The sequence below is a fragment of the Solanum pennellii genome, chromosome 2 (assembly GCF_001406875.1).
Source record: "Solanum pennellii chromosome 2, SPENNV200".
Lineage (NCBI taxonomy): Eukaryota > Viridiplantae > Streptophyta > Magnoliopsida > Solanales > Solanaceae > Solanum > Solanum pennellii.
The window spans coordinates 50,547,172-50,572,706 of record NC_028638.1 but is presented as its reverse complement, the minus strand read 5'-3'; the positions used below and the strand labels follow the sequence as shown (position 1 = coordinate 50,572,706).

Sequence of the window (25,535 nt, the reverse complement as noted above, 5' to 3'; positions counted from 1 at the left end):
CATATTTCACTAAATAATTACACAATATATCTCCAATTAATTTCACTTTTAACTATACTAATTTAATATCTATTGGTATCATTAAGGCGATGAACGTCAATTTCCGATTGTAAATCAAAGGTATCTTGTTCACCAACCAAACAAGTTATATTAGGTAAGTTTTGCTAATAAATATATTCCGCTTCCCATTTTTTCTTTTTAGTTTATAACCCCAAAACACTATATATTCTCATTTGAATTAACATATAATCTATATGTATATTACACGTATAAATGTATCATTTAATTTGATCTTATCTCAATATGCCTTTTAATTTTGAGTGTGTATTTAAGCTAGTATAAAGTTAAGCTCGTAAATAGATGAATCCTACATGACATAATATATATAGGAATCAAATCGACCTATAGTATGTTCATTTTGTATATTCAACTTTATATAGTATCTACTTAAATATATTTAAAATTAAAAAATATAAGATTATGTTAAAAGATATATATATATATATATATATATATATATATGCATAATTTATACCCAAAACATTCTTACTAGTAAAAAATATTTTACACCACACAAGTTTCAAAGTTTTTATTTCTCATATATTTGGATATACAAATGGAGTATTTCACTTGCAATACTATTCCTCTCTCATCAATCTTTTTCATATTTCACTAGTATTTCAAATGCTCATTTATATTTCACTAGTATTTCAAATGCTCATTTAGCATCTGCCAAAAAAATAAAATAGAACCAGTGCATGGTGTATCTTTTTAGGCAACAAATAAATGTTAAAAAATACTTCCTGTCTCAAAAATATGACCTAACTTAATTTGAAATAGAGTTTAAAAAAATAAAGAAGATTTTTATAATTTTGTGATTCTAAATTAAAATTATGTAAAATGTATTAAAACTTTCTTCAATTTTGTAGTCTTAAACATGTTACGTGAAAAATTAAAGTTAAAAGTGTTGCCAAAAAAACAAAAAGGTCATTCTTTTTTAAACAAATTAAAAAGGAAATAAAGTAATTTTTTTTTTTAAACGGAGGGAGTATTAATTTAGTGCTTCATAATATTTGACATATTGGTTTATTAGCACCAGAACACATAGTCCATAGAACAAGGATTCTTTTTAACAAGAAACTAAGCAGGAAAGCGATGAAACAGACCAAATATATATCGGATTTAACAATGATTTTTAATTACAATATCAGACAAAAAGGCCATATGTATTATTTTTACAAAGAGGAACAAAGCAATATAACCCCCTTTTAATTAGACCATAATCGATTTTATTGATAATTGATGAACGTTCCGTTCTAATTAACTAAGCTGTTACCCGGCCCTCATAATTTTATTTCATTGTTTTTGGTCACATTAGTGTTGAATATTTGCCAATGTAGTGAAGTTGATGGGTGTCACAAATTCCTGCCCAGTTGCATAAAGAAGAGACAAAGCTGCCATTTCAGATGCTTTTTGGGTTGGGTGAAACCAATCCCAGAACAAGTATTCATCGCGCTTTTTGCAAAGATCAGAATTTTCAGTACATTTAAACCCTCCTCTGTAAGGTCCCGTACCACAGCATGCTGCTTCAACTTCAACAAAACCTATTCAATTTGCATTTCATTTCAAAACGTACGTAGTTCAAATATCATGTCTAATCTTTATAAGTAGTAATATTTACCTGATGCAACTGGATTATCAATAACACCCGTGGTCATCAAGAAATAATTTCCAAGTGAAAAGTTCATTCCTGGATTTGCTGAGCTGAAATCTTGCAGCAAGCTGAGTGTTGTGTTGAAAAATATTTGAGCATAACCATTAAGTGTCTCGTTACAGGCACCGCCAGGAGTTGCAGCACGTATACCCGGAAGACATCCAATCCTCGGAATCCCACAAATTCCAAATTTCCTTGCACCTAGATTATATAAATTCTGCATTAAAAAAAAATTTCTTTCAACTTACCATTAATTGTAAAAGGAGGTTTCACGTCTAACTCACATTCCAAAAGCTAGCTCAAAGGGAGAAGGATTGCCTAGTAGTTCACCCATCTCATTAACCATCGATGTGAGACTTTTTAACAGAACCTTATAATAGTACTCTAGTTAAAATTAAGAGATAGTTAGGAACGAATATTGTAACCTGTAAGTGAATGGTAAAAGTATCGCTGAGATCAGCGACAAGTTCAGGTGTAGATATATTGTAATTGAAACGAAATTGATCGAAGAAATCATTGCTTCCCACACTTAGAAAGTAGAACGCATTTGCAATCAGCTTTGAACCTTTCACATCTCCCAATATTTGTGTAATGTTCTCACATACTGTTTGGAATTGTTCTATTTGTCGAGTAAGTGATGTAACATTGTGCTGCGAAATCGATTATTTAATTAATTAACTATATAAAAACATATGTACAAGAATAGACAAAAAGATAGGTAATTTTGAGATCTCACAAATCCTTTATTTCCAGTATCATCAAGAATGCCAGATCCTGCTGATGCAAAGTTGACACCACGAAGTATTCCACTCTTGAATGTTGACTGTTTCTGAACTAAGGCCAAAAACGCTGGCGGGCTTTCTGTATAATCACCCAAATGCCTCGCTAAACAATCATCATTAATTTCCTTGTTAGATAGTCTTATTCTAAAGCATATCGATGAATAATAATAACTATTATACGTACCGATGAAATCTGCAGGGTTATAGCCATTGCTAAACCTTCCTGTAGCAACGTGGTGTGGATAATCAATTCCATAGTAACGATTGTTAGCAGTAGCGAGACTTCCAGCTAAATAATTATTAGTTCCAACATCTACCGTTGAATCGCCAAATACAAAAATAGCTGGTACATCTGCCATGACCATCAACTTATAATTATTTGATGACCAATTAATAACATGTAACAAGAAAATTTCAACGCTGTAACGTAAGAAAATATTTCCCAGCTTCACCATATTTGAGAGCTTAAAATTTTTGTACGCTTCTTTTTGTTTCTCACTTCAGTATCTTGCTACATCTCACAACTTATTTATAAGTAAGTCTTATAAAAAATGGACGTGAGCAAAAGGTCAAAAATTGCCGTACATGGACGAATCTTATACATCATCAACCTAGGCCAGTTGGTTTAATTTACCTCGCAAAAATTAACTTTGTACACTTATATTAACTACATATTGAGTAATATATACTTCAGAATTTATGGTCTCACTTTAATTAGGGACGCTAGAACGTATGTATGCAATAAAGTTGATTAATTTCCCTTTTAACAACTTATATTATTAATAATTTTAATTTAACGAAAAAGAAAAATTAAATGATCGTTCGTAAAAATTACTTGTCTCACTTACGATTATCTTCACTTGTAACTTCAGTCGTAGAATTTGCTCCACCTATAACTTGTTTTGATGCGCTAATATTAAGATCAATAACTTTAAATATATATGATATTCATTTAGAATAATTTTTCACTCATAAACTAATTATAAGGAGGGGAATAATCAAAATACTTCTGCCAATATTCCCATTTGAAAGCAGACGATAAATTAGCATAGGGATATTAGTTCATTGAATAAGAATATTAATTAATCAGGTGACGTTTTACTGAATTACCAAACAAAGAAGATCCATCTAGAATCAATTAGTTGTCGTCGCGGCGACATGAACAAAATGGAGTTAATTATTAATTAATTACTTCTCTAAACGAGTATAGCTTCCAGTCTTAGATAAAAAAATAATAATTAAAACAATGTACATCCTTTTCAGTTTTACTATGAGTATATTCCCTTTTAGCTAATCATCATGTCCATATCAAGAAAATCTAGTATGAATATCCTCCACAAATTGCATCTTTTTATTTTATTAATTTCTTAATTAAAGCAGGCCTATCATAAAACATATGTCAAATTAGTGTGAAGTTAAGATCCTTTATTTCATCACTAGTGAATTCAGCCGCGCTTCGCGTGGTCATAATAACTCGTTAAATTCACTAACTAACTTTTTAGAATAGTTGAGTACTTAAAATATTTTATATATTTTCTATAGTGACATCTTAACGATTAAATCAGATTTCAAGTTTTAATGAAATATATTATTAGTGTTTAAGCTTTATATCTTTTATAATCTTAAGTAAGAGTTTTTATCTTCTAATAATATTTTTTATATCGCTAAACTTATGCTCCTTATTTTTGTAAGTAAAAGAAAATTTGATTCAAGAAGTTATATACTTGTTTATCTATACATATTTTTTCCTTTCATTTATATGGAAGCATTGATGAAAAACATTTCAATGTAAATGCAACAACCTATTTAAATTAGTTATTTAAACTTGAAAATAAAAAAATAAAAAACGTAGAAACATAAAAAGAAATAGTTTTGAACTGTGAAAACCCAATTGATCATTTGACCTTCATTTTATGATTCTACCATTTTAAATTTTCACGACTTAAAATTAAAAAAAAAATAGAAAAACAATGAATAATAACTTTTATTAAAAAAATAATCAATATATATCGTATGGTAAAAATAATTTAAAAAACTAAACAATCTATATTTTTTCATTCCTCTACAAATTTAAATATGTCGTGTCCATCCAATCATAAGTACCTAAAAGAAGGTATTTAATCATTATTTTTATTTATTTATTTTGAATTTCAACTATGCAAAACTCAATTTGACTATGAAAGTTTAAAATTTAACTCATAATTTTTAAAATTTTGAGAAGTAATAAAAAAGATTTTCAATCCAAATCATTGGCAAAAAGTCAAAGTAATTTGCATTACACAATCCCAATTTTCATAAATTATTTTTCATTTTTTAAAATAACAATTATTTTTTTTTAAATTGTACAATAAAAGTGGACAATTGCCTATAAAGTTTTCTGATTTATGGTCATAATTATTGTGTCTTAAGAAATTTATATTAAAAAAATGTAGTGAAGCAAACTCTCTTTGGTGTCTTGTTCTCGTTTTACTTTCCTTTTCTCTAGCAACTACAAGGATAAAGAATTAACAATTCATAATATAAATAACGATCAATCTCTTTTTCTGTATGAATTTTTGAGCAACATTTTTTTTATTTATTGGCTTCTAAAACAATTTCTTGAACTTGAATTTAAATTTGTTCCTACAAAAAAATATAATATTATACTTACAGTTCATATTTTATAGATGATTATGTCTTTTAATATGCTATTTTTACAAAAATGTATATATAAAAAAATATTTTCACTTCTTTTGGTATGTGTGAATTTTAAGCAACCTCGTTTTGTTATTGATTTTCAAATGTGTCTCTTAGGTTGAGACTCTAAATAACACTTCTTCCAACAAAATATAAAATTATAGTTTATAGTTCACATTTTAATATATTACTTTTGAAAAATGTATATAGAAAAGAAAATAGATATTCTCACTTCTTTTGATATGTGTGAATTTTTTAACAACCTTTTTAGGTTGAGACTCCATATAAGACTTTCTCCTGCAAATTATAAAATCATAATTCAGGGCTCAAATTTCATAAAAACTCATATTTTTTAATAAATTCCTTTTGAAAATTGAATAAATAAAAGAAGATAGATATTCGTACCATCAATATATATAAAAGAAAATAAATTTGAGCCTCCAAGCAACTCCTCAAAAATATAATATCATAATTCAAGGTTAACAATTCATAAACACTCATGTCTTTTGATAAATTTTTTCTGAAAAATGCATAAATAGAAAAAGATAAATATTCTTATCATCAATTTATATAAAAGAAAATAGATAATCTCACCTTTAAAATAAACAGTAAAATATCACCAGCACCCAACATTGACTAAGCTTCTCAATCATTTGCAATGTTTCTTATATTTATATGTGCAAATATGATATAACTACAATACATAATAACTCATATGTTAAATGCCATTAAAAATAATGACTTTTCACATTTTTGTATTTATTAAATTACAACCAAACTTACCTTTTAAATTTCATAACTACTGCATTGATCATTTCTACATTTCCTTATAGAAATATAAGTAATACAAAAAAGTGAAAAAAAATTAGGGGAAGAGATTAATAATAATGGTAGAGAATATCCTAAATATGGATAGATTAAATATGACATTCATACATGTAAATTATAATAATAACTAAATTAATAGATGAAATTTAGGAACAGAATTGAATATTTGCAACACATAAAATGAGTTTTACGTATCGTTATCCAGTTGGGTATATTGTAACGTACATATACAAAATAATACAGGAATTAATGTAAGAATTTAAACGAAAATGATTAATAGAGGGCATTTATTTAATTTATTTAATATATTAAGATGAAAATAAGATAAAATAAAAAAATCAAGCATGAAAATTACATACTAAGATAATAAAATATGGACAACACTGACAATGCTAAAATAAAATAATTAAAAAAAAAGAAAAAAAGAAAGAAAAAGACTTCTTGCAAAAAGAGTTTGAAATAAAAAGAAGAAGAATTGAAAGGAAATTATGAATGAAAAAGGACAAAATGTTATGTAGTGTTAGATATTTGCTTTAGTATTTATAGTTAGTATAATAATTAGTAACATATGAATATGAAAAGATAAATAATTAATTAGTAACATATGAATATGAAAAGATAAATAACATCCATTGGAGTAATTATAATTCAATGACTTTAATTGTGATTAACTTCAATATTTAAGAGACTCTTTTTATATTTTAAAATTTAAAAAATGATTTAAAAAATATATATAAAAAAAAGAAAATGAATATTTTTCTAGCCCTTAGAGGCATGCCACATCAGCGATTTTGAATTCAGATTTATATATATATATTGATTGGCAAATTGCAAGTCAAAAGATAATAGTCCATTCACTTTGGTGGAGCAACATTAGCAAACACCAAAGAGAAGGACATGCAATTTAATAATTAAGCTCTAAATCGATTAATTAGGCGAATGTAAGAATACGTTTGTCAAATTACTACTACACTAAATTAGATTTTCCGATAGTAAAAATTGACTCCTAGAAGTTGCCCTTTCTAAAATAAGAGAGAAGAGATAAATTAGATTGAATTAGCATGTTCGAATTCTCAAACATTAGTCAATTTTTATGAGTTCGGAGTCTAAAGGGTATAAAATATTAACAAAAAATTTAAAACAATGTATAAAATTTTATATTAACCAAAACGGTAAAATCGCTGGAATAACAACGATTTCCTCCATCGGAAAAAAATGATTTTGCAAAATGCGATTTTTTTTTTAAAAAAAATTCAAATCGCTACCTAAGCAGCGATTATCTAATATCTAAAAAAAAAATTTTTAAAAAAATGGAGGCAGCAATTTTCTAAAAAAATGTTTTTTTTTTAAAAAATTGAAAATCGCTGCCTAGGTAGCGATTTGAATTTTTTTTTTTAAAAAAAAATCACATTTTGCAAAATCACTGCAGTAGAAGCGATTTTGCTTTTTCCGGTGGAGGAAATCGCTGATGTTCCAGTGATTTTGCCATTTTGGTTCATATAAAATTTTATATACCATTTTAGAATTTTTGTTAATATTTTATACTTTTTAGTCTCCAAATTTCAATTTTCATCCAATTTAAAATATATTTGATTTTGGTACAGTTTTCGAGCAATAATAGTGTATTTAACTACTTGTTTTTCTTGATGGACAAAATCTATCTTGTATAGCCAGTAAGCAGTGGCGTAGCCACATACTTTTAAGGGTGTTCAATTGTCGGGAAAAAATTTAGCATATATACAAGTAAAATGATATACGAAATGATTAAATAATCTATTTTGAATATCCTTAACATAACAAATTGCTGTTTCTGGACACCGTTTAAGAAATTTCTGACTCCGCCACTGCCAATAAGATTGTGTAATAATTTGCTTATAAAATTATATGTTGAATTAGAGGAGCTTTTGGTTTTGGATGCACCAACCCTTACAAAAACGACGCCTAACGTTACTAGAACAAAAAAAATATATACCATTTTTATGCAAGAATAAAGTGTTTAATTAAGCATATGATGAGTGCTATTGAACATGCAAATCGACACTAAAATATGGTAAAAACTAAATCGACATAACTTACTATCTATATCTTCTAAGTAACAAAATAGAATAACTAAAAATAAAATCACAATAAATAAACAAATTAATAACCACTATATACATCACCAATTAATTAGTTTATACATCTTATTATGGAAATTCAAGCTTAAAATTTATGTCAACCTTACAATTTATGTCAACTTTATATATTCATAAGGCTTTATAAATACACAATCAACATCATCTTCGTATGTTTATAGCTTTTTAGAAACTTTTAATTTCATGAATCTAAAAATGATTTTGAAGCAACTCATAAAATATTTATAAATCACATCTCCTAAATGTATATATTTTATATTTACCAAATGAAATTGAAATACTTTAATTAAAGTTTCTCCATAGATATTTAAGATAATTTTTCGATTTTACTTAGTACAAAAAAATATATAATTGACTTTTGAGTATCTTTTTTGCTAACGTGACTCTTAAAAAAACTGTGAAGTGATTAATCAAACTCAAACTCTTTTTGTAATACCAAACAAAGGGATTATTTCAATTAACTTAACCAAATACAAATTATATTGCTCTTCTAGAATAATTTTTTTCTATTGACTGTAGGTCCATTTGAAAATAGTAATTCATCCCAAAATTTGGGAGTTTGGCACGAGGAAAAATAATAATAAAATACCCCTAAATTAGTGAGGGCCAAGTGTTACATTTTGAAAAATGAAGGGGTTGATTCGTTATTTCAGTAGCTTTGCTCCAAACGTCGGGCAAATTCTGGACCGAACCCAAAGTCTCTCTCTCTCTACATTATCTCTCTAGATTTGTTGTTTTCAAGTTTCAACTCTCCGGTAAGTTCAGACTAAACTGAAGAACACTTGTATACTCGGGGACGGCGAGGAATATGTATTGAGAAACAAGTGTTATCTAGTGAATGAATTTTTCGAAGAAGGTGAAATGGGAGCATTATGCGCTGGTCACTCTCGGGACACCTTCGATCGTTTCTCCGACCGTTGTCTCCACGTTTTCCCATGTCTCTCCGATCCCGGTATCAACTGTCATCTATTCTATCCTCGTAGTTTTATTTGAATGTTTTAAACCTTATTCTTTTTCTTTCTGGTTGTTGGTTTGATTGATTTTTAGCTCGGAGATCCACTTGCTGCTTGAGAATAGCGTTGGTGATGCTGCACTTGATCTATCTGGGCGTTCTATTTGTCTTTGACAAAGATTTGATTCATAAAACTAAAGAAGAGCCATGGTATTTACTCTTACTTTACTTATTGGGGAAAAAGTTATCTTTATTTTTCTTCAGAATTAGCAGGAGCCCAAGTGTTTCCCTATGAGGGATCGATGATACGAGAGCAAAACCAATAATTCAGTGCAAAAAATGAGTCTTTGTTCACCTAATAACTTGCTCTGGCTTTATTTTATTGTTTGGTTCGCCTAATTTCATTAGTAATTAGTGGTTATGTTATATTTTAGCTAGAAATATAGTGCATTAAATAAAAAAGATAGAATCTTAAGTTATGCAGCAGTCTTTCAGCTTGGTTGTTCAATGCCTGTAATATGGTTCTTGCTAAAATGCACCCTCTTCTGTTTTATGTGATATTATTTACTCATTAGTCTATCTAAAAATAATGAAGGCCTTTTTATATTTGGATAATCTGACCAAAAAGAAAAACAGTACTCCAATTGGATATAATCCTATTCAAAGTAGTCCCCAATTCAAAAGGAAAATGATGGAGTTTGAATAAAGTGGTCCCATCTTGATCATTTTTAATGCTTTTGTAGAGATTTTACTTTTACTTGAGTGTTTATGGTAAAACTGCTGATACTCTCTTCCTTGCCTTCAAGGTACACAACTGTCTATTTGATCCTGTTTGCTGCTACACTGGCTCAATACTTCATCACTTCAGGTTCTTCTCCTGGGTAATTTCATGCACACTCTTTACTTTCTAATTTACAGGCCATTGTTATTCTTTATGCGCTTCAGTGCCAGTAAATTTGCATTGTGTGATCAGTATAATCTTTTATTGAACATGTAGCTATGTTGTTGATGCAATGAGGGCTGTCAATGAGGCAGATGCATCATGTAATAGGGCATCAATTACCTCAAAGTAAGAGAATTTCCTTTGTGGTTATTTACATGGAAAGTAAATTACTGGATTCTCCTGCCATATCTGTGAAATATCAAACTGTAAATATGTGGAGTGTTCTGCAGAATTAACTAATTGCTATTATTTTCTGCCTATTGTGATGTAAAATGATCAAGCAAAGACAGCCTGCTTCAAGCAAAAACGGCGATGTAGTTATTGCAATCGACCGGAACCAGTTGGGAAGTAATCTTCAAGGCCGTGGTTTGATAGCATGGACAAAGCTAGTGATGGATATGTATCCCAGTGGAACATCTCTTAGGTAGGAATGACTTATATAATACCTTGTTTATGCTTTTCCTTTTGTCTATAAAGCAGCTGGCATTGTTTTCAGCCTATTTTGCAGCCTCTACTGTAGTGCTATTTGGTTCATTTAGTTTCATCTTACATATTGACTCAGTTTGACTTAAATTGTTATGGAACAAGAAAAGATTTCATTCAACTCATTCAAAATCTGCTGTTTTGGATTGTCTTTCTTGTTGGACCGGGAGGATATAGGCATATACCTCCCCCCTCCCCCCTTAAAGATTTGGATATTGGGAGCACCTTATGGTGATGGCAAAGTTGTTTCCACTCATTATCGGTTTCCACTCATTATCGATTTCACAAGTGATGCTTATATAACTATGAGATTCAGATGAAAAGTTGTCAATAGTCTTAGATACAGAAAGCATCTCAGCATCAGAAGGTACCCCCAACTGGCTAACTGGGATATTGTGAGGATTTGGCTAACTGCAGCATGCTGTAGATTTTATATGGAGGGGAAAAGCTGTAACAACCCTGTATGATTTCCTGTGAATGTTCAGAAATTCATAATTTTTCATTCGATAACAAAGGAAGTTGAAATATAATGAAAATTTCTGCGGAGATGTGTTATTATTGAATCATTTCATGGAATAGCTAATAGCCATGTAATACAAGTGCCTCCAGCATGATCTGTGGGTTAGTCCCTCGTTACAAGTTCAAATCATGCCTCAGGAAAAATCCTGGTATTTAAATGGAGAACAGGGTGGACCCATTATCCACCGAGAAACCTTGTGCCATTGGTCACTGAAGAATTGGGTTTCTTACGGTTTCTTAGGGCTATGGGTTTAGGACGTTAGGGTTAAGGGAGTTCATGGATGAATAATGTTCCTTCCTAATCCCTTAAGAGCTTATTAATGGCGTGAGTTGGTCCCGAGGGGAAAACGTCCACATTTTCAAGTTCAAACTAGGCCCAGAGTGGGCATGACCAAATTTACCGTTTTACGTTGGCTATAGTCCATGGATTTTAGAAAAAAAAATGACCATGTTAATTTAGATTTACTTTTATCTTTCCCATTTTCTTTCCCCTTACACCACTTTTGGATAGAAGTATGACTCTGTTGATTCTGTAGTTATAGATTGCATGATTCGATTTGCAAAAGCATCAGTTCCCTTGCTAACTCATTTTTGTTCTCTTCTCCAGAGGTGTGACTTGCAGTTACTGTAATGTTGTGCAGGTAAAAATTTCTTCTTTCTGTCTTTCATTTGTTTGCAGAACAAACATTTCGGTACTTCTGATGATACTTAGTGATTATAGGAGTATTTTAATATTAGCCAAACTAGTGACATGATTTCAAAGCCAAATACTGACTACACCTAGATTTGGAAGGAAATGAGGCAAACTTGTGACAGCAATTTGGTGCTAATATTTTCTTGTGTTGTGCATCACTTAACCCTTCACATTGAAATGAGGTTGAGGACAGATATATATTCAATTGTTTCAAATGGTTTATGACCTTCTGATTTCTGATTTATACTATTGTGCTTATCCTAATATTTGCACACTTATTTATCCAATAAGTTTATGGTTGCCATTTGCCAAAGTTAAAAGTTTACTTGTGTCAGAAGAACCAATTTCTATAATGGACCTTATATGGTGACTTCTGTCTTATGAAGTGCCTAGAGCTTATACTTCCACTAGTCTACATTTGTCAGTTATGTCAACAACGTTTGATCTTTACTCTGCTTGATTTGCAGCCTCCACGCGCTAAACATTGTCATGATTGTGACAAATGTGTTCTTCAATTTGATCATCATTGTGTTTGGCTTGGCACATGCATAGGACAGGGTAATCATTGCGCTTTTTGGTGAGCATCCATGCTACTAAGTTGATGCACCAACAATGTGTTTATCTTGCTCGCAGTTCAGTGAAATTTTTCTTGCGATTTAATTGAAATGTTTATTTGTACCTTCAAAAAAACTAAATGAAAGAAACCTTGCTGTGTATTATAAAGCTTTATTTCTATGATGGTTTCCACATGTTATTTTGGAGCTAAGTGGAAGGTTGGTGTGGATTTAATATGATTAGAACATGTCAAATTGGAGATTTAGGTCCTAGATGTAGATGTTATTTCAGAGAATGATACTAATGTAGTTATCTCGCTAATTAATGAATATAAAGTCTCATTCGAAATTCTTGCTTTCATGAAGAGGCTCCAATTTTAGCTTGAATCTTTTGAAACGTATCCGTGTCAGCATAGTTTATCAGTTCGAGAAACCTATAAGAGGATGTTGGTCATTTTAAAGATCATTGTGAGAACATATTGAACTAGTTATCTGGGCTTGGGATATATGTGTACTTCGATGTGTCTAATTCAATGTTATAAGTCTTGTGTAAGTGACATGATCACTGTTCTACTCTTAAGACCACAATGAAGACACTATTTAGTAGGGGACTTGTCATACTGTACTTTCCTGTAATTTATGTATTTTTCTTCATCTATAAACACGAATGAAGCATGTCAGCGTGCTTGATTTTCCTGAACTTTTAAGTGGTCATAGCTACTTTGTATTACAAGTCAGGGTGCATGTGCTTTGCATGTTTTTTCTTTTTAGGGTTTCAAGTAATTGGTCTTGGTTCGGTTATTTATTTTCCCAATATAACAGGTGGTACATTTGTGGAGAAACAGTCTTATCCCTTTGGACGGGCACGTTATATATTCAATTCTTGAAGTCTGATATATCAAAGCCTTGGTATGTATATTTTATGATGCTTTATCATTTAAGAGCTTCTCTGCTTAGCCTCTGATTCTGCCCTTATTATGTTTCTCCTCTGCTCCTTACTGATCTTCCTTCCCAGAAGAAAATAAAGATGGAGGTTCTGGGGGGAATACTGGAGAAGGACAATATGCACCCCAAAAGAAAAAACTAAAAAAACTAAAGGGAGATTAAACTGCTCAGTTTTCATGCCCAAACTTATAATAAGATGTTATTCATTTGCTTTAGTTGGCAAAAGGTAAGCTTGCGCATATTGGAATATTTTACTTGCTGTTTGAAATATCATATCGTCTTCTGAGAAATAAGAAGCTTGAAGAGAGTCAATGCCACTACCCTTATTGGATCTTATACAACCATGACATGTAAGCTATTGTGATTGTCCTAAGATAGCAGTTGAAGACTTATCCCAAAAAAATTAGATGATTATCTTATATTGGCTGTCAGCATACCGTAACCCATATTCTATTATCTATAATCTAGATAGGACCTTCCATACAAAGCTCATAGGTGGAATATGCACTACCTTGATTTTTAAAAATTGCTGACAAGTACAGCAGTTAGTGTGAAAGCAGCAAGGGAGCTTCATCTGGTTCTGACTTCTGATTGGGCTCCCTTAAAATATCCGACTATGAGCTCTACTTTAGTTGTATAGGTTGCAAAAACCAAATTTCAAGAGATAAAATAACAGTGGGAAACAGTAGTTAAAGAAAGGGCCTGCATCCTCATGACAAGATAATACTGACATGATTGATATTCTTGCTTCTGTTTTTATGTTTTTGTTGAATCCGCACATATCCTTCTGTAAAAGAACAACACTTGTGAAATTCATCCAATTTGAATCTTTACATGAATCTGAAGAGAAATGCTATAATGGCTTTTTTGGCAGGTGGTTATATGCAATTATGATCTTGCTGCTAGCTACTCTGTTTTTCTGCCTCATCTTCCTTCTCCTCCTCCTACTTTTTCATAGGTAAGATTTCTCTTTGCTGAAGATGGACTTCATTTAGCATTGCCTAGCACATTAATTTTGAATTTGTTGGAAGTTTGTTAGATTTATGTTCTTAAAATTATATGCGTTGGTCCTTCTAAAAATAAGGTTATATGAGATTCTGTAACATCTGTTTGGTCAGCAGAGTTGCTGATTCTTAAGATAATAAACATCTCGTGTAAAAAAAAATAAAAAAAAGATTTCAGTGTAGGATGCTTAGTTACCTCCTTTCAGTCTTGTGAAGGAGGTAGACACATATTAGAGCTAAGCTATGCAAACTTCATAAGTTGCGAGCGAAACCCTGTTATTTGTGCCTATATTATTCCCCATACTTTTCTTGCTCCTGTAGCTAAAGTGTCTGAACTCATGTTTGTTGAATCAGCTATCTAATTTTGACAAATCAGACCACTTATGAGCTTGTGAGACGACGGCGCATCCAGTATTTGAGGTTGGTTATATCCTTCCAATTCTTGTGTGATATTATTTACTGGGAAGTTGCAGAGAGATGTCTATGTTGTCTCTTTGAGCCACTACTCTGGATGATATGGTTAAAAACATTGGACTTAGTTGCAGTTTTGGTCAACATCTTTGAGTGATTAATTGATATCTCAAAAGCAAATGGAACATGTATTCTCATCAGGAAATTGTCTCGTCTTTAAGCTCAAGTTTGAACTTGCTTTAATTTGCAGGAACATTCCTGAAAGAGTATATCCATTTAGTAACGGAGCATGCAGAAACTTGTATGAGTTTTGCTGTGCCCGGCGTAGCAAATATAGGATGGAACCGCTGCCAACAGGACAAGAACTTGAAGATAAGTTGAGACCCTACACATGCTCAGATGTTTTATCCTGTCGGTGTTGCTGTTGATCACTTGTGTTGTATCCTAATACTTAGACATTGGACTCCGTGCGTGCTAGCACGGCCCCAATACATATGGAATTTGGAGTCTCATTTTAATTTGTTAATTATTGTAATTTACATTATTGTTAGAATCATTTTCAAATGATACATGTTACTTTATGTATACCAATTTATGTGACATTGAAATAATTTTGAAAGTTAACCACATTTTATATAATTTTTTGTTCGAATTTATATGGCACCGATAAAATTTTAAAAGTCAAATAATTTCTCTATGTAACTTATAATTATTTGATTTATAATATTTTTTATGTAATTTTTCAATTTGTAAAAAAACAAATTAAAACAAGAAAATCATAAAAAATAATAATAAGTAAGATGACCCAAACAAGTACATACCAAGCCAACATGTTGACTTACTTTGATACATTTTGTATATATTTTAGGGAAAAGGGTCTGATATACCCCTCAACTTTGTCATTTGGAGCTGATATACCTCTCGTTATAAAGGTGGCTCATATATTTCCTTACCGTTATACAAACGGCTCATATATACCCCTGCCGTTACAAAATGGCTCACATATACCCTTCATTTAACGGAAGTTAAAAAATTAATTTTAAATTTATATTTATTACTTTTAATTTTTTAGAAAAAATTATTTAGGGGTATATATGATTCTTCTATCAAAGTTCAAGGTATATTTTAATTTTTTTCATACATAAAATATTTTTTGACTTCTTTTATTATAATTATTTGAATTTCATTATTTTTTGACTTCTTTTATTATAATTATTTGAATTTCTTATTTTGTTTTATTCTTTCATTCCTTAGTTTAAAGAAAAAAAATTAAACTATTTTTTTGTGTGTATTGTAATTTAATTTCGTATTCAAAGAAAAAATTTGGTCATCTACAATAAGTTTTACGAGAAATTAGTGAAACATAAATAAATTTGATTATCAAAATAATAATTATAAATTAGTCATTGAAACAAAAAAAAGTCAAAAAAATATGTTTGACGAGGATTAAATTTACTCATATGGGATTATATTCTTTAGAAAAAAATAATAAAAATTTAGATTAAATTTTTTTTTTCATTTCCGTTAGAGGAAAAGGGTATATGTGAGCCATTTGTTTACAAGTAGGGGTATATATGAGCCACTTTCATAACAAGGGGTATATCAGCTCTAAATGAAAAAGTTAAGGGGTATATCAAACCCTTTTCCCTATATTTTAAACAGAATAGGGTCAAAATTGCCCCTGAACTATGCGAAATAGATCACTTATATCCTCCATTACGTTTTGGGATCAAAAATACCCCGCTGTTATCCTAAGAGGCCACAAATATCAGTTAACACCCCAATTTTTTAGTGACGTGGCATGCCACATAGGACTAATCCCTCCACCTAAGCATTGCCAACTAAGATTCACTACAAAAGAACTTGATCTTTAGTGACGACAAAGTTGCCATAAATCTCAAAATATTGTCACTAAAGGTTATGAGTGATTTTTAGTGATGACTAATAGTAAAACCTATTTTTTTCAACAAAAAAAAATATGATAATTAATTTTTGATTGCAACCTAATTTTCTAAAATAATTAACTTGCAATATTAATATTAAAAACACCCAATATTATTACGAAAAATCATGATAATTACTTCTGATTCACATCCCCTACTATATAATGCATTATTATACATTTTATACATTTCATATAACATAAAAATTAAACAGTATCTTCAAACTCCTACTTAATCGACATCATTTTCGTTTTTTTAAAAAATAATGAAGAAAAAAACACAAAACTAGAATTTAATGTTAAAAACTTTTAGTGACGATTTTTTGGGCTTTTGTGGCGACTATTGTCGCCCTAAAAGTCTAGTTCTTTTGTTATAAATCCTAGTTGGCAACGCTTAGGTGGATGATTAGTCCTATGTGGCATGCCACATCACTAAAAATTGAGATGTTAACTCTTGAGGGTATTTGTGGTCTCTTAGGATAACAGCGGGGGTATTTTTAATCCCAAAATGTAACAGATGGTATAAGTAATCTATTTCACATAGTTCAGGGGCAATTTTGACCCTTTTCCGTATTTTAAATTATGAAATTTAATTATTATTTTCTATTTTTTAAAAGCTCAAACTAGTAATACACAAAGCTAATGTATGCATTATTTTTCATCTTTGAACTTGAATGAAGAGGATCATTTTTGCTTTTTCATTTTCCATCTCTATGGACCTTTGTGTTTAGAAAGGAAGAGTGGAAATGAAAGACGAGACACAAACTATTTTCAGCATCATGCTAAATTACAATTGGTGTGGCAAAAGCTCATGATTATGCGATAAATGAATCTTATGTTATGGTTTACAAAGGCAAGGGCAGATAAGAAATGGAAAATATGTATTATCAATGCGTACATGCTATGCAAAATTGATTTCCTCATAAAACTAGCTATTTCTTACAAGCCGACGAGAAAAACTCAAGAGGGAAGAAAGAATTGGCTAATAAATTTATGCTAACCATATGTGGATGTGCATTGTGAATTGAGACCTGTACAGATGATTCTTAATGGAGGTAACATCACTTTCCACTACTCCTCCACTTTTTGATGGGGAAGATGGTGACTTTTTTCCGAGGGGGGTGAAATCCACCCTCTGTTGGTCGCAACACTGAAATAGATGTTTCACGTTCATCACCCTTGTACTCCTTGTCGCCTGTTAAAGGTTTTAGCTCAAAGGTCCCTTTGGTAAAACCTCTAGCAACCTGGTTAATCACAGCTTACAGAATCAGCAAATACAGAAATAAAAGTGATATTTTGTTATGAGAATGAATAAAATGACTAAGCATACCTTTAGAAGAAGCCAAACTTTGAGAGAACTACTCAAGATTGCTAGCCTTGTCCTCTTTCCTGAAGTTAAATAGTTAGACATGTACTGATCTACCCTGAGAATAAATCTGGGCCAAGACTTGGGGTTTTCAGGGTCTGCCTTCAGATCCGTTGTGGACTGATCAACACAAGAAACAACAATCAGTTTTGGGGAAAGCGGTCCTTATGTCAAATCATGTTGAACTATATTCAGAAAGATCCAAAAGAAGAGGAGGAAAAATGGAGACCAAGTGGTAAGAATGGATTAGCTTGCCAAAGACAAAATTTTGGATCAACCTTTTTGCAGCTTAACAGATAGTAAGGAATCCAAGAAGATAACCTTGCAAAGGCATCTCAAGAGTAGTTAGTTTACTTACTAGCAACCGGCAAATTTCACGTTCAATCTTAGAGTATGCAGTCGCTAAAGCTTCCACTCTCCCCGTACCATGGCAGCACATACATGGTTCACTGATCATGAATGTCACACTAGGTCGAACCTGTCAGGTATAAGATGAAATGACCAACCATGATTAATTAGATATTTCCACTAGTGTAGTTATGACAGAGAAATTCAGCACCAAATAACATACTCTTTTCCTGGTAATCTCCATAAGCCCATGTCTGGACAATTCAGACACCTTAACTGTTGATCGATCTCTCTCAACAGCCTTCTTGACCTCCTCATAGACCAATCTCTTATTTGCTGGAAAACAAAATAAAAGAAAAAACTTTCAAACAATTGCATAACATATGTTCATACAGGTATACATTTTATATAAGTACATCCGTACCAAATAAAAAGAGGACTACATCTTCAAAATGTATTGACGATTTCAAGTTATCATCTTATAAATCATATGGTATGAGCTTAGTGTCTAATATAGTTTAGAGAGAGGCATAGTAGGCTGGCACTGATTATGAAACTTTCAGTCTGATTACATGCCAGTTTTAGATGATGAACAGTAGGTGTTATGTACTACAAATAATGTCGTTTAGTTACCAAGCATTCGACAAGGTTAACTTCAATTTTAGATTTACATAGAAGACCATAATATAAATTTATGTCTCTTCTTTTTTCTTTCTTATTTTCAGTAGTAATCCCGTTTAAACAAAATATTGTGCATCAATACCACATAAAGACCACACACATCATAATTTTAGAAGAACATTGAGTTCTGTGCTAAGAATTTAAAGGTTGAACTCATCAAATTTAGTCTTGGATCCGCCTGTGACACATACACACACATAGAGAGGAGGGGAGTGGGCGGAAAGAGGGTTATTTACTTACAATCATCCAACATATCTATGAAATCCACCACAATAATGCCACCAATATCTCTCAGCCTTATTTCCCTAGCAATCTGAGAATAATTTTCAGTATATACATAAATGACAACAATTATCAGATAAAATAAAAAATGGGAATCTGTCGCAAACAATAAACTTAACATATAGAAAAGAAAACCAATGCAATACTATGTTGTCTTTATCAACAAAAAAGATCCAATGTAATCCTGTGTTGTCGTACATTTCAGTAACTAGCTCGGGATCACAGATAAAAGGTTCAAATCTAACCAGAAACACCTAATGAAACTAGAAGTGCAGTATTTCTTTGAATTCGAATGATGGATACTTGCTTATGGTTAAAGCAAAAATGAGTAAATAACATCTCATTTGGATTGGTTTCTGCTTCCTTCCTTCTCCTTTAAAAATGTGTCATTCTGCAGCCCAGGCTGACTGCTAAATTGGATCAAATTAACGCGACTTAAATAGAGGTGCATAAAAGCAACCACAGATTACCCCCGTTGGTTTGGTCTTGTGGTAAGAGCGCAATGTGTGATGTGTGGGTTAGACACGTGAAGAGCTCGAACTTTCCTATGACAAAAGCGTGGTATTTAACTGAAGAAAGGTAGAGAGCGGGCACATTATCCACATAGCCCTCAGGGATGTCTTGGTTATCCCCTCCAAGAAAAAAAAATAGAGGTTTAGCACGTAATTCAGACATGCTATGTCCAAACCAATAGCAGATTAAAACGGCAACATGGACATGATACCCTGTGTAGTTTCTGTTTTTTAAACAAGAATTAATTCTCCATAGAAGACGCATCAACAGAATATTCTTCTGTTCTGGGATCTGACAAGATACTACTAAGCTACAAATGAGGCCTTGTCTACCACAGGAAAAAAGAGAAGCAGTGTAGCTTGTCAAGAGACATATTTTAGTGTTGGATTGAAGTATTTCCATCAAACACTAAGTATCTTCTAATTCATTAAAAAGGATCTTCTAAGCATATCCTAGTTTGTTTTCTGAAAACCAACTTACCCAGGTGTAGAAAAACTATGCTCTTGGAATACAATGTGTAATCAAAATAGATGCAGGTCTACATACCTGTCTAGCAGCTGCGAGGTTAACGTTGAGAATAGCCATCTCTTGTGAAGTCCCTTGACCAAGCACACAATGTCCACCATTTACATCGATGGAGACTAAAGCCTCTGTCTGTTCGATCACTAGATAACCTCCATTATCAAGGGGAACCCTGCAAATTTTATAAATCAAAGTATTTTAAATTCACGAGAAGTTAAAATACATGTCATAAAAGACATAAAGCTAAAAGAAAGTAATAGAAAGAAACTAAGTGATCTCCACCTTTTGCTGAGAATGTTGTTTATTTCTTCCTCAATGTTGTATTCATCAAACAGGGGAGTTCTTGTACCATGCAACTCAACTCTTTCACAAAGATTAGGTGCCATTTCTTGAAGATAGTTTGTAACCTGAACAGAGTCCAATATATCTATATTAGGGTACACCATAATTTAAAAATTTCCTCAACAAATTCTAGCCCACAGGTAGTGGAACACTAAACCGCGACTATTTGGTGTACGACAAGATATCTTAAATAACTTTTGCAGAGTTGGAATAAAAGAGGACAAAACAAGGCGACAAAAGTTGTGGAACACTATGCCGCGACTATATGCTGAACTGTGTGAAGCGAAAGAAATCAGGACACTTAGAGTCAAAAAGAAAAATATTTGTAACTTAAAGCACAAATGCCCTTATAGTTTAAAGACGAAAATCAATGTCATCAGTTCTATTCATAAGTACGTAATGTACTGAGATGCAAATTGCAGTGCTACTCATCATTGCACACACTGGGCGCTATTCTTAAACAAGCTAATTTTACTTCTTAAATGTTTCATTAACTTGGATTTAATTTAATCCAAGATAATCTCATTCATAGCCAGTATATGCAAATCTTTATACCAAAAACCACTCACTATAGTAAAACTGCTCCCATGTGAAAAATCAACCTAGAGGAACATTAAAGCAAGAGAAAGACATGCAATCATGCTTGTAGGTCAAAAATCTTTTCATTCCATTGACTGATAACTGGCTAAGTCCATACCTCATGATATGTCCTTGGAGAATCAACCACCAAGCTATTCACCTGAAAATCAGTGCTAGAGTAAGAAAATGTAATTGTGTTTTCATGCTAATTTGAGAAAGCCCATGAACAGAAGTTGCCTAAAAAATAAAGAACTGAACAAATTATGAAGTAATGACCCGAGAATGAGCAGACCTTATCGCTAAAATAATCTTGAACAACAGAAAGTGTTTGGCCCATTGCCTGGTGAAGCATGACAGGAACTGCTCCATCAACACCTTCATCTGCGGCAAGAGCTGCAGACTTTGCATGCTCAATTATACTTTTCCAAGTTGAAAGCAACCCTTCCAAGTCCTTCTGCAATTCATTTAGTGAATGACCAGCTGCAACTGTCCTTACTGTAAGACCATATCCTTGAGGCTGTAAAGTTTTTGCAATGACCCTTAAACGCGTGCGCTCAACACCAGCAATCTTCTTTGAAATACCTATCGTGTTGCCGCGAGGAGCTAAAACCTGGGAAGACGAGAACCAATTAGATTGGGTTTTCTAATAATGGACTTTCAGCTGTAAGACACAGAATACATGATCATGAAACATGTAATACCCAGAATCTGCTCCTTAATTTCGGATAAGCAGTCAGTGTTGGGCCCTTCGTACCCAATCCTTCTTTAACAACTTGCACAATTATTTTAGTGCCTTTTCGGACCTGGACCCACTTGCTTTCATCTCTTTCTGAAATTTTCTTACCATTCATAGCACGCTCAATAGTTGGATTCTGCCCTCGGTACCCAATTCCACTGGATTCTTCTGGATATTTCTCTGAATGAGTTTCAAGCCCATGCTCAGTTACACTACCATTACAATTTTCTGCAAGGACTTCTAAAATATCACAAGCATCACCACTTTCATGGTCCCCAAACTCACTGTCCATGTATTCCATGGATTCATCCTCTATATCAGCATCATCAATCTCATCCGCATCCACTTCTTCTAAAGTGGATTTATTTCTAGGAAGACCTAGCTTCTCTTCAAGCATGTCAACAGAAGCACCATTAATTACCTTTTCCCTTGAATCATGACAAAATGGAGGGAAAAAAAATGGTTCTCTGTTGGGCTTTATATCCATAAAGGAGGGTCTTGAAGTGCCAATATTTACAAATGCACCACCCATGTGTGGAGCTAATTTTGTAACTACTCCTAGATAAACACTATCGCACTGCACGTTATTTTTCACTGGTTCCAGCAGTAATTCAACCAGTTTCTCATTTTCTAAAACAGCAATTCTTTGCACAGTACAAACCGAAGAGTTAATCAGAATAATTGTTGTGAAAGAGTCTTCCTTGGATATAGCATCATATTGATCAACATCCAACAGCTTCGCAGGTATTTGTTCATGTTGATTGCTAGATGAAGGTTGAGCTAACTGTTCGAGTTGATCGCTAAATGGAGGTTGAGCTTCATCCTTAATATCTGACCGTTCAACTTCACAGTCATCAGGAGCCATCTCAGCATCAAAACTAGGAGATAATGTACATGCTTGCAATAGCCAGGGCTCCTCTACATGGGCATATGTTGCGCACAAGGTTCCTGACGAAGCATCGTTAGAATTGACCTCATACTTGGACCATAAAGTCTCACTAAGTGTGGACTGATTTAAGAATCCTGATTCTAAATTTTCACAGTCAAGACCCTCAACAATCTTGTCGTCACAAATGACATCACCAGAAGCATCAGACTCTGCCAAATGACGAAGAAGCAAGGAAGAGTCGCATAGCCATGGCTCTTCAATGGTCAAAGGTTCAGTTGAAATACTTTTGCCACAGTCTGAAGTTGTATCAATCTCATCTGAGAAAAAACTATCCTCATCTATAAAATCACTAAAGACCTGCTTTAGGATGGAAGAATTGCTGTTCAAGCATTTCACAGTAACATTCCCATCTGCATTTCACTGGAAGCATTTAATATCCAAAAATAATGCATAAATTAGAAAACTACAACCGAGTATAACTGTCCAGAGAAATATTATCATAAAAGAAATACCTCTAGCGCGAGCTGAAACGAATAGATGGATAGGTATAGACCTTTCTACAAGCCAGGATCCAAACATGCTGCCCAAAGGCATCCTTGTATGAGATTTAATCCATAAGTTCCTTGGGAAAAGTTTTCCTCTTTGTTTAGAAGGTACTAACACGGAGACATCATGCCTAGCTTTGCATAAAGCAACAGATGAAGTCAACATATCTCCCTTCACAGAAGAGTTGCAGCTCAAATGTCTTGAATGCAGTATCTGCTTAGACCAACATGAGCTCAGGCGCACTAGATAATGAACAAAGTATCTAGTAATTTCTCAAATCATTTACAGAAGATATAAACCTTGAGCTTAACATAGCTAGCTCTTGAGGTGATCCTTGTCTAAAACCATATAAGGAGATCAAGTACCTCATCCAAATCCGATGGGGAAAATCTAACACCCCCTCCCTCCCCTTACATGCCCAGGACTGGGCATCTTGAGTGTGTGCAATATAATATGGGGATCCAACATCAGCTAAACTAAGAATTGTAGATTTGATATCAAACTCTATTAAATAGATTAGATTAGTCAGATATTATTCTATTCTTTTCGTTTTCAACAAGAATAGACATAGCTAAAAGGAAATTTTTGAAATTCTCTTTACCTATGACTATTGTAATGGTATACGCTAGATTGAGATGGTTACCTTTGACGTCTCCCATAGGCTAGAGATTTCAGTACAAGACAAGAGAATAACCATCTCCAGAAATTGACCATCCACTGAATCAACTTCTCCAACTCAAGGCACCTCAAATGATACTTCCAATTCAACAAACAAAGTGCTTGAGAAATCATAATGTGCTGCATCAAGCAGCCATAATAAAACTTAACTACCAAGCGTGTGAACTGATTCTGAAAACACAAGGAAAAAGAAAAGAACTCCAATAAGAACAGCGGATGCTAACTCAGCACAGTTAAATTACCCAAAAATCAGAAATATACTTCATCTTGCCCTTAACAAAAGACATACGTGACCCATGAATACACTAATTCATATCCTTTCTTGATTTTGTCGTCAAAGAACTTAAATGACAGAAGTGGAGGGAATTCTTCTAAACCAACGAATGTAATATGCCAATAGCTTCAAATAAAGTATCCAATCACAATTGCATTCAAGAAAGAATCCCCAAACAATCTTTTCTTGAATTTCTACCGCCACCTACAACAGGCGGCCAGCCCTCAAGAAAATTGAAGAACCCCAGAAGAAAAAGAATGAAGGGAAAGACAACATAAGCATTCAATAGCATAAACTCAGAAAAATTGAAGTACAAGACTCGAAGGAAACCAAGCAGCAAGTTAATTCGTCCGAAAACTAAAGCCTTACAACTGATAGAGGAGAAGTTAAGATTATGGAATGAACGGGAAGTTGCAAATAGAAAGAGAGAAGATAAAGAAAACCACCTGATAGAGCTATTGAACAATAACGAAGAAGAAGAGAAACATATGTAAATTCCCAGTGTTATCTAGTACTACCTCGGACAGCAAAGAGAACGGCTAACTCTGGTTCTTGAAAGATAAGGAGCCACTCCTTCCTATTTTCTACGGGGGTTTTCAATTTCTCTTTTATTTACCTTCCTTTCTTTCTTCCCCTTAAAAAAAAAAAAGAAGAATATATTACAAGTCGATAATTATATTCGAAATAGAAGTCGATAATTATATTCGAAATAGGAATCAAATGAGATTATATATATTACACCAAAATTTGTTTCAATTTATAATGAAGATATCACATTATATATGAAACAATAAGTAGTAATTGTGTTTTTCTTGTTGGCTAAGATTTATATATATTTATTTATTTTAAAAAAATATTGAGATGGGGAAATGAAAAAGGATTTATAATATAGAAAATTGTATCGCGTTCATAACGTGAAAATTTAAGTAATCAACCACCTAAGTTAAGAATATGTCATTATTTTTCATTATTTGGTTGGTTGTATTAGGATTTAGAAGTTATGCTGAGAATGTATAAAAAATAAACAACTTAAATTAGGGTAAGAAAATTTGAGACTACAATGAGTATGTTCTATTTTTGAAACTTGAAAGATAAAGGTTACTAACAATAACAAATGTTATGGAATAATAAAAAATCTTAAGATCATTATAACTCTTTTTAGATAACGGTAAAATACATAAATTATTATCTTTTCTA

General features: G+C 32.3%; 3 protein-coding genes across 4 annotated transcripts; 1 reads left to right on the top strand and 2 right to left on the bottom strand.

The window, feature by feature from the left end:
* Positions 1 to 1,374: 1,374 nt before the first annotated feature.
* LOC107010125 (GDSL esterase/lipase At5g33370-like) lies at positions 1,375 to 2,951 on the bottom strand. Its single transcript, XM_015209380.1, has 5 exons — positions 2,681 to 2,951; positions 2,451 to 2,599; positions 2,140 to 2,364; positions 1,682 to 1,931; positions 1,375 to 1,604 (listed from the first exon to the last, which is right to left on the bottom strand). The coding sequence occupies exons 1-5, from the start codon at positions 2,949 to 2,951 to the stop codon at positions 1,375 to 1,377; spliced, it is 1,125 nt and encodes a 374-aa protein (XP_015064866.1).
* Positions 2,952 to 8,775: 5,824 nt separating this feature from the next.
* On the top strand, positions 8,776 to 15,279 carry LOC107008735 (protein S-acyltransferase 10). Its single transcript, XM_015207881.2, has 11 exons — positions 8,776 to 9,087; positions 9,183 to 9,297; positions 9,894 to 9,968; positions 10,085 to 10,156; positions 10,317 to 10,454; positions 11,640 to 11,673; positions 12,194 to 12,303; positions 13,103 to 13,189; positions 14,100 to 14,183; positions 14,584 to 14,649; positions 14,891 to 15,279. Exons 1-11 carry the CDS (start codon positions 8,997 to 8,999, stop codon positions 15,066 to 15,068), a joined length of 1,050 nt encoding a protein of 349 aa, XP_015063367.1. The 5' UTR covers positions 8,776 to 8,996; the 3' UTR covers positions 15,069 to 15,279.
* Positions 15,280 to 17,375: 2,096 nt separating this feature from the next.
* On the bottom strand, positions 17,376 to 25,009 carry LOC107011341 (ribonuclease E/G-like protein, chloroplastic). 2 transcript variants are annotated; one of them, XM_015210802.2, is made up of 13 exons: positions 24,857 to 25,009; positions 24,030 to 24,235; positions 23,353 to 23,599; positions 21,917 to 23,250; positions 21,508 to 21,825; positions 21,334 to 21,375; positions 20,577 to 20,701; positions 20,319 to 20,466; positions 19,218 to 19,290; positions 18,520 to 18,632; positions 18,307 to 18,426; positions 17,913 to 18,068; positions 17,376 to 17,826 (listed from the first exon to the last, which is right to left on the bottom strand). In XM_015210802.2, exons 2-13 carry the CDS (start codon positions 24,081 to 24,083, stop codon positions 17,644 to 17,646), a joined length of 2,913 nt encoding a protein of 970 aa, XP_015066288.1. In that variant the 5' UTR covers positions 24,084 to 24,235; positions 24,857 to 25,009; the 3' UTR covers positions 17,376 to 17,643. The 2 variants fall into 2 exon arrangements, with proteins under 2 accessions (XP_015066288.1, XP_015066287.1); XM_015210801.2 differs by having other exon boundaries at positions 24,785 to 24,948.
* Between the last annotated feature and the right edge of the window lie 526 nt (positions 25,010 to 25,535).

What these genes read in the sequence shown, in the direction of transcription:
- LOC107010125 (XM_015209380.1), bottom strand. Translation starts at nt 2,951, where the DNA reads ATGGTGAAGCTGGGAAATATTTTCTTACGTTACAGCGTTGAAATTTTC. An exon ending in CTTTTACCATTCACTTACAG is followed by an intron (nt 1,932 to 2,139) that starts GTTACAATATTC and finishes TTTTTAATGCAG; the next exon opens with AATTTATATAATCTAGGTGC. An exon ending in TGATAATCCAGTTGCATCAG is followed by an intron (nt 1,605 to 1,681) that starts GTAAATATTACT and finishes CAAATTGAATAG; the next exon opens with GTTTTGTTGAAGTTGAAGCA.
- LOC107011341 (XM_015210802.2), bottom strand. Translation starts at nt 24,083, where the DNA reads ATGGTTATTCTCTTGTCTTGTACTGAAATCTCTAGCCTATGGGAGACG. An exon ending in CTCCAAGGACATATCATGAG is followed by an intron (nt 20,702 to 21,333) that starts GTATGGACTTAG and finishes GACTCTGTTCAG; the next exon opens with GTTACAAACTATCTTCAAGA. An exon ending in AACAACATTCTCAGCAAAAG is followed by an intron (nt 20,467 to 20,576) that starts GTGGAGATCACT and finishes TAAAATTTGCAG; the next exon opens with GGTTCCCCTTGATAATGGAG.
- LOC107008735 (XM_015207881.2), top strand. Translation starts at nt 8,997, where the DNA reads ATGGGAGCATTATGCGCTGGTCACTCTCGGGACACCTTCGATCGTTTC. An exon ending in AGGGCATCAATTACCTCAAA is followed by an intron (nt 10,157 to 10,316) that starts GTAAGAGAATTT and finishes GATCAAGCAAAG; the next exon opens with ACAGCCTGCTTCAAGCAAAA. An exon ending in CGGCGCATCCAGTATTTGAG is followed by an intron (nt 14,650 to 14,890) that starts GTTGGTTATATC and finishes TTTAATTTGCAG; the next exon opens with GAACATTCCTGAAAGAGTAT.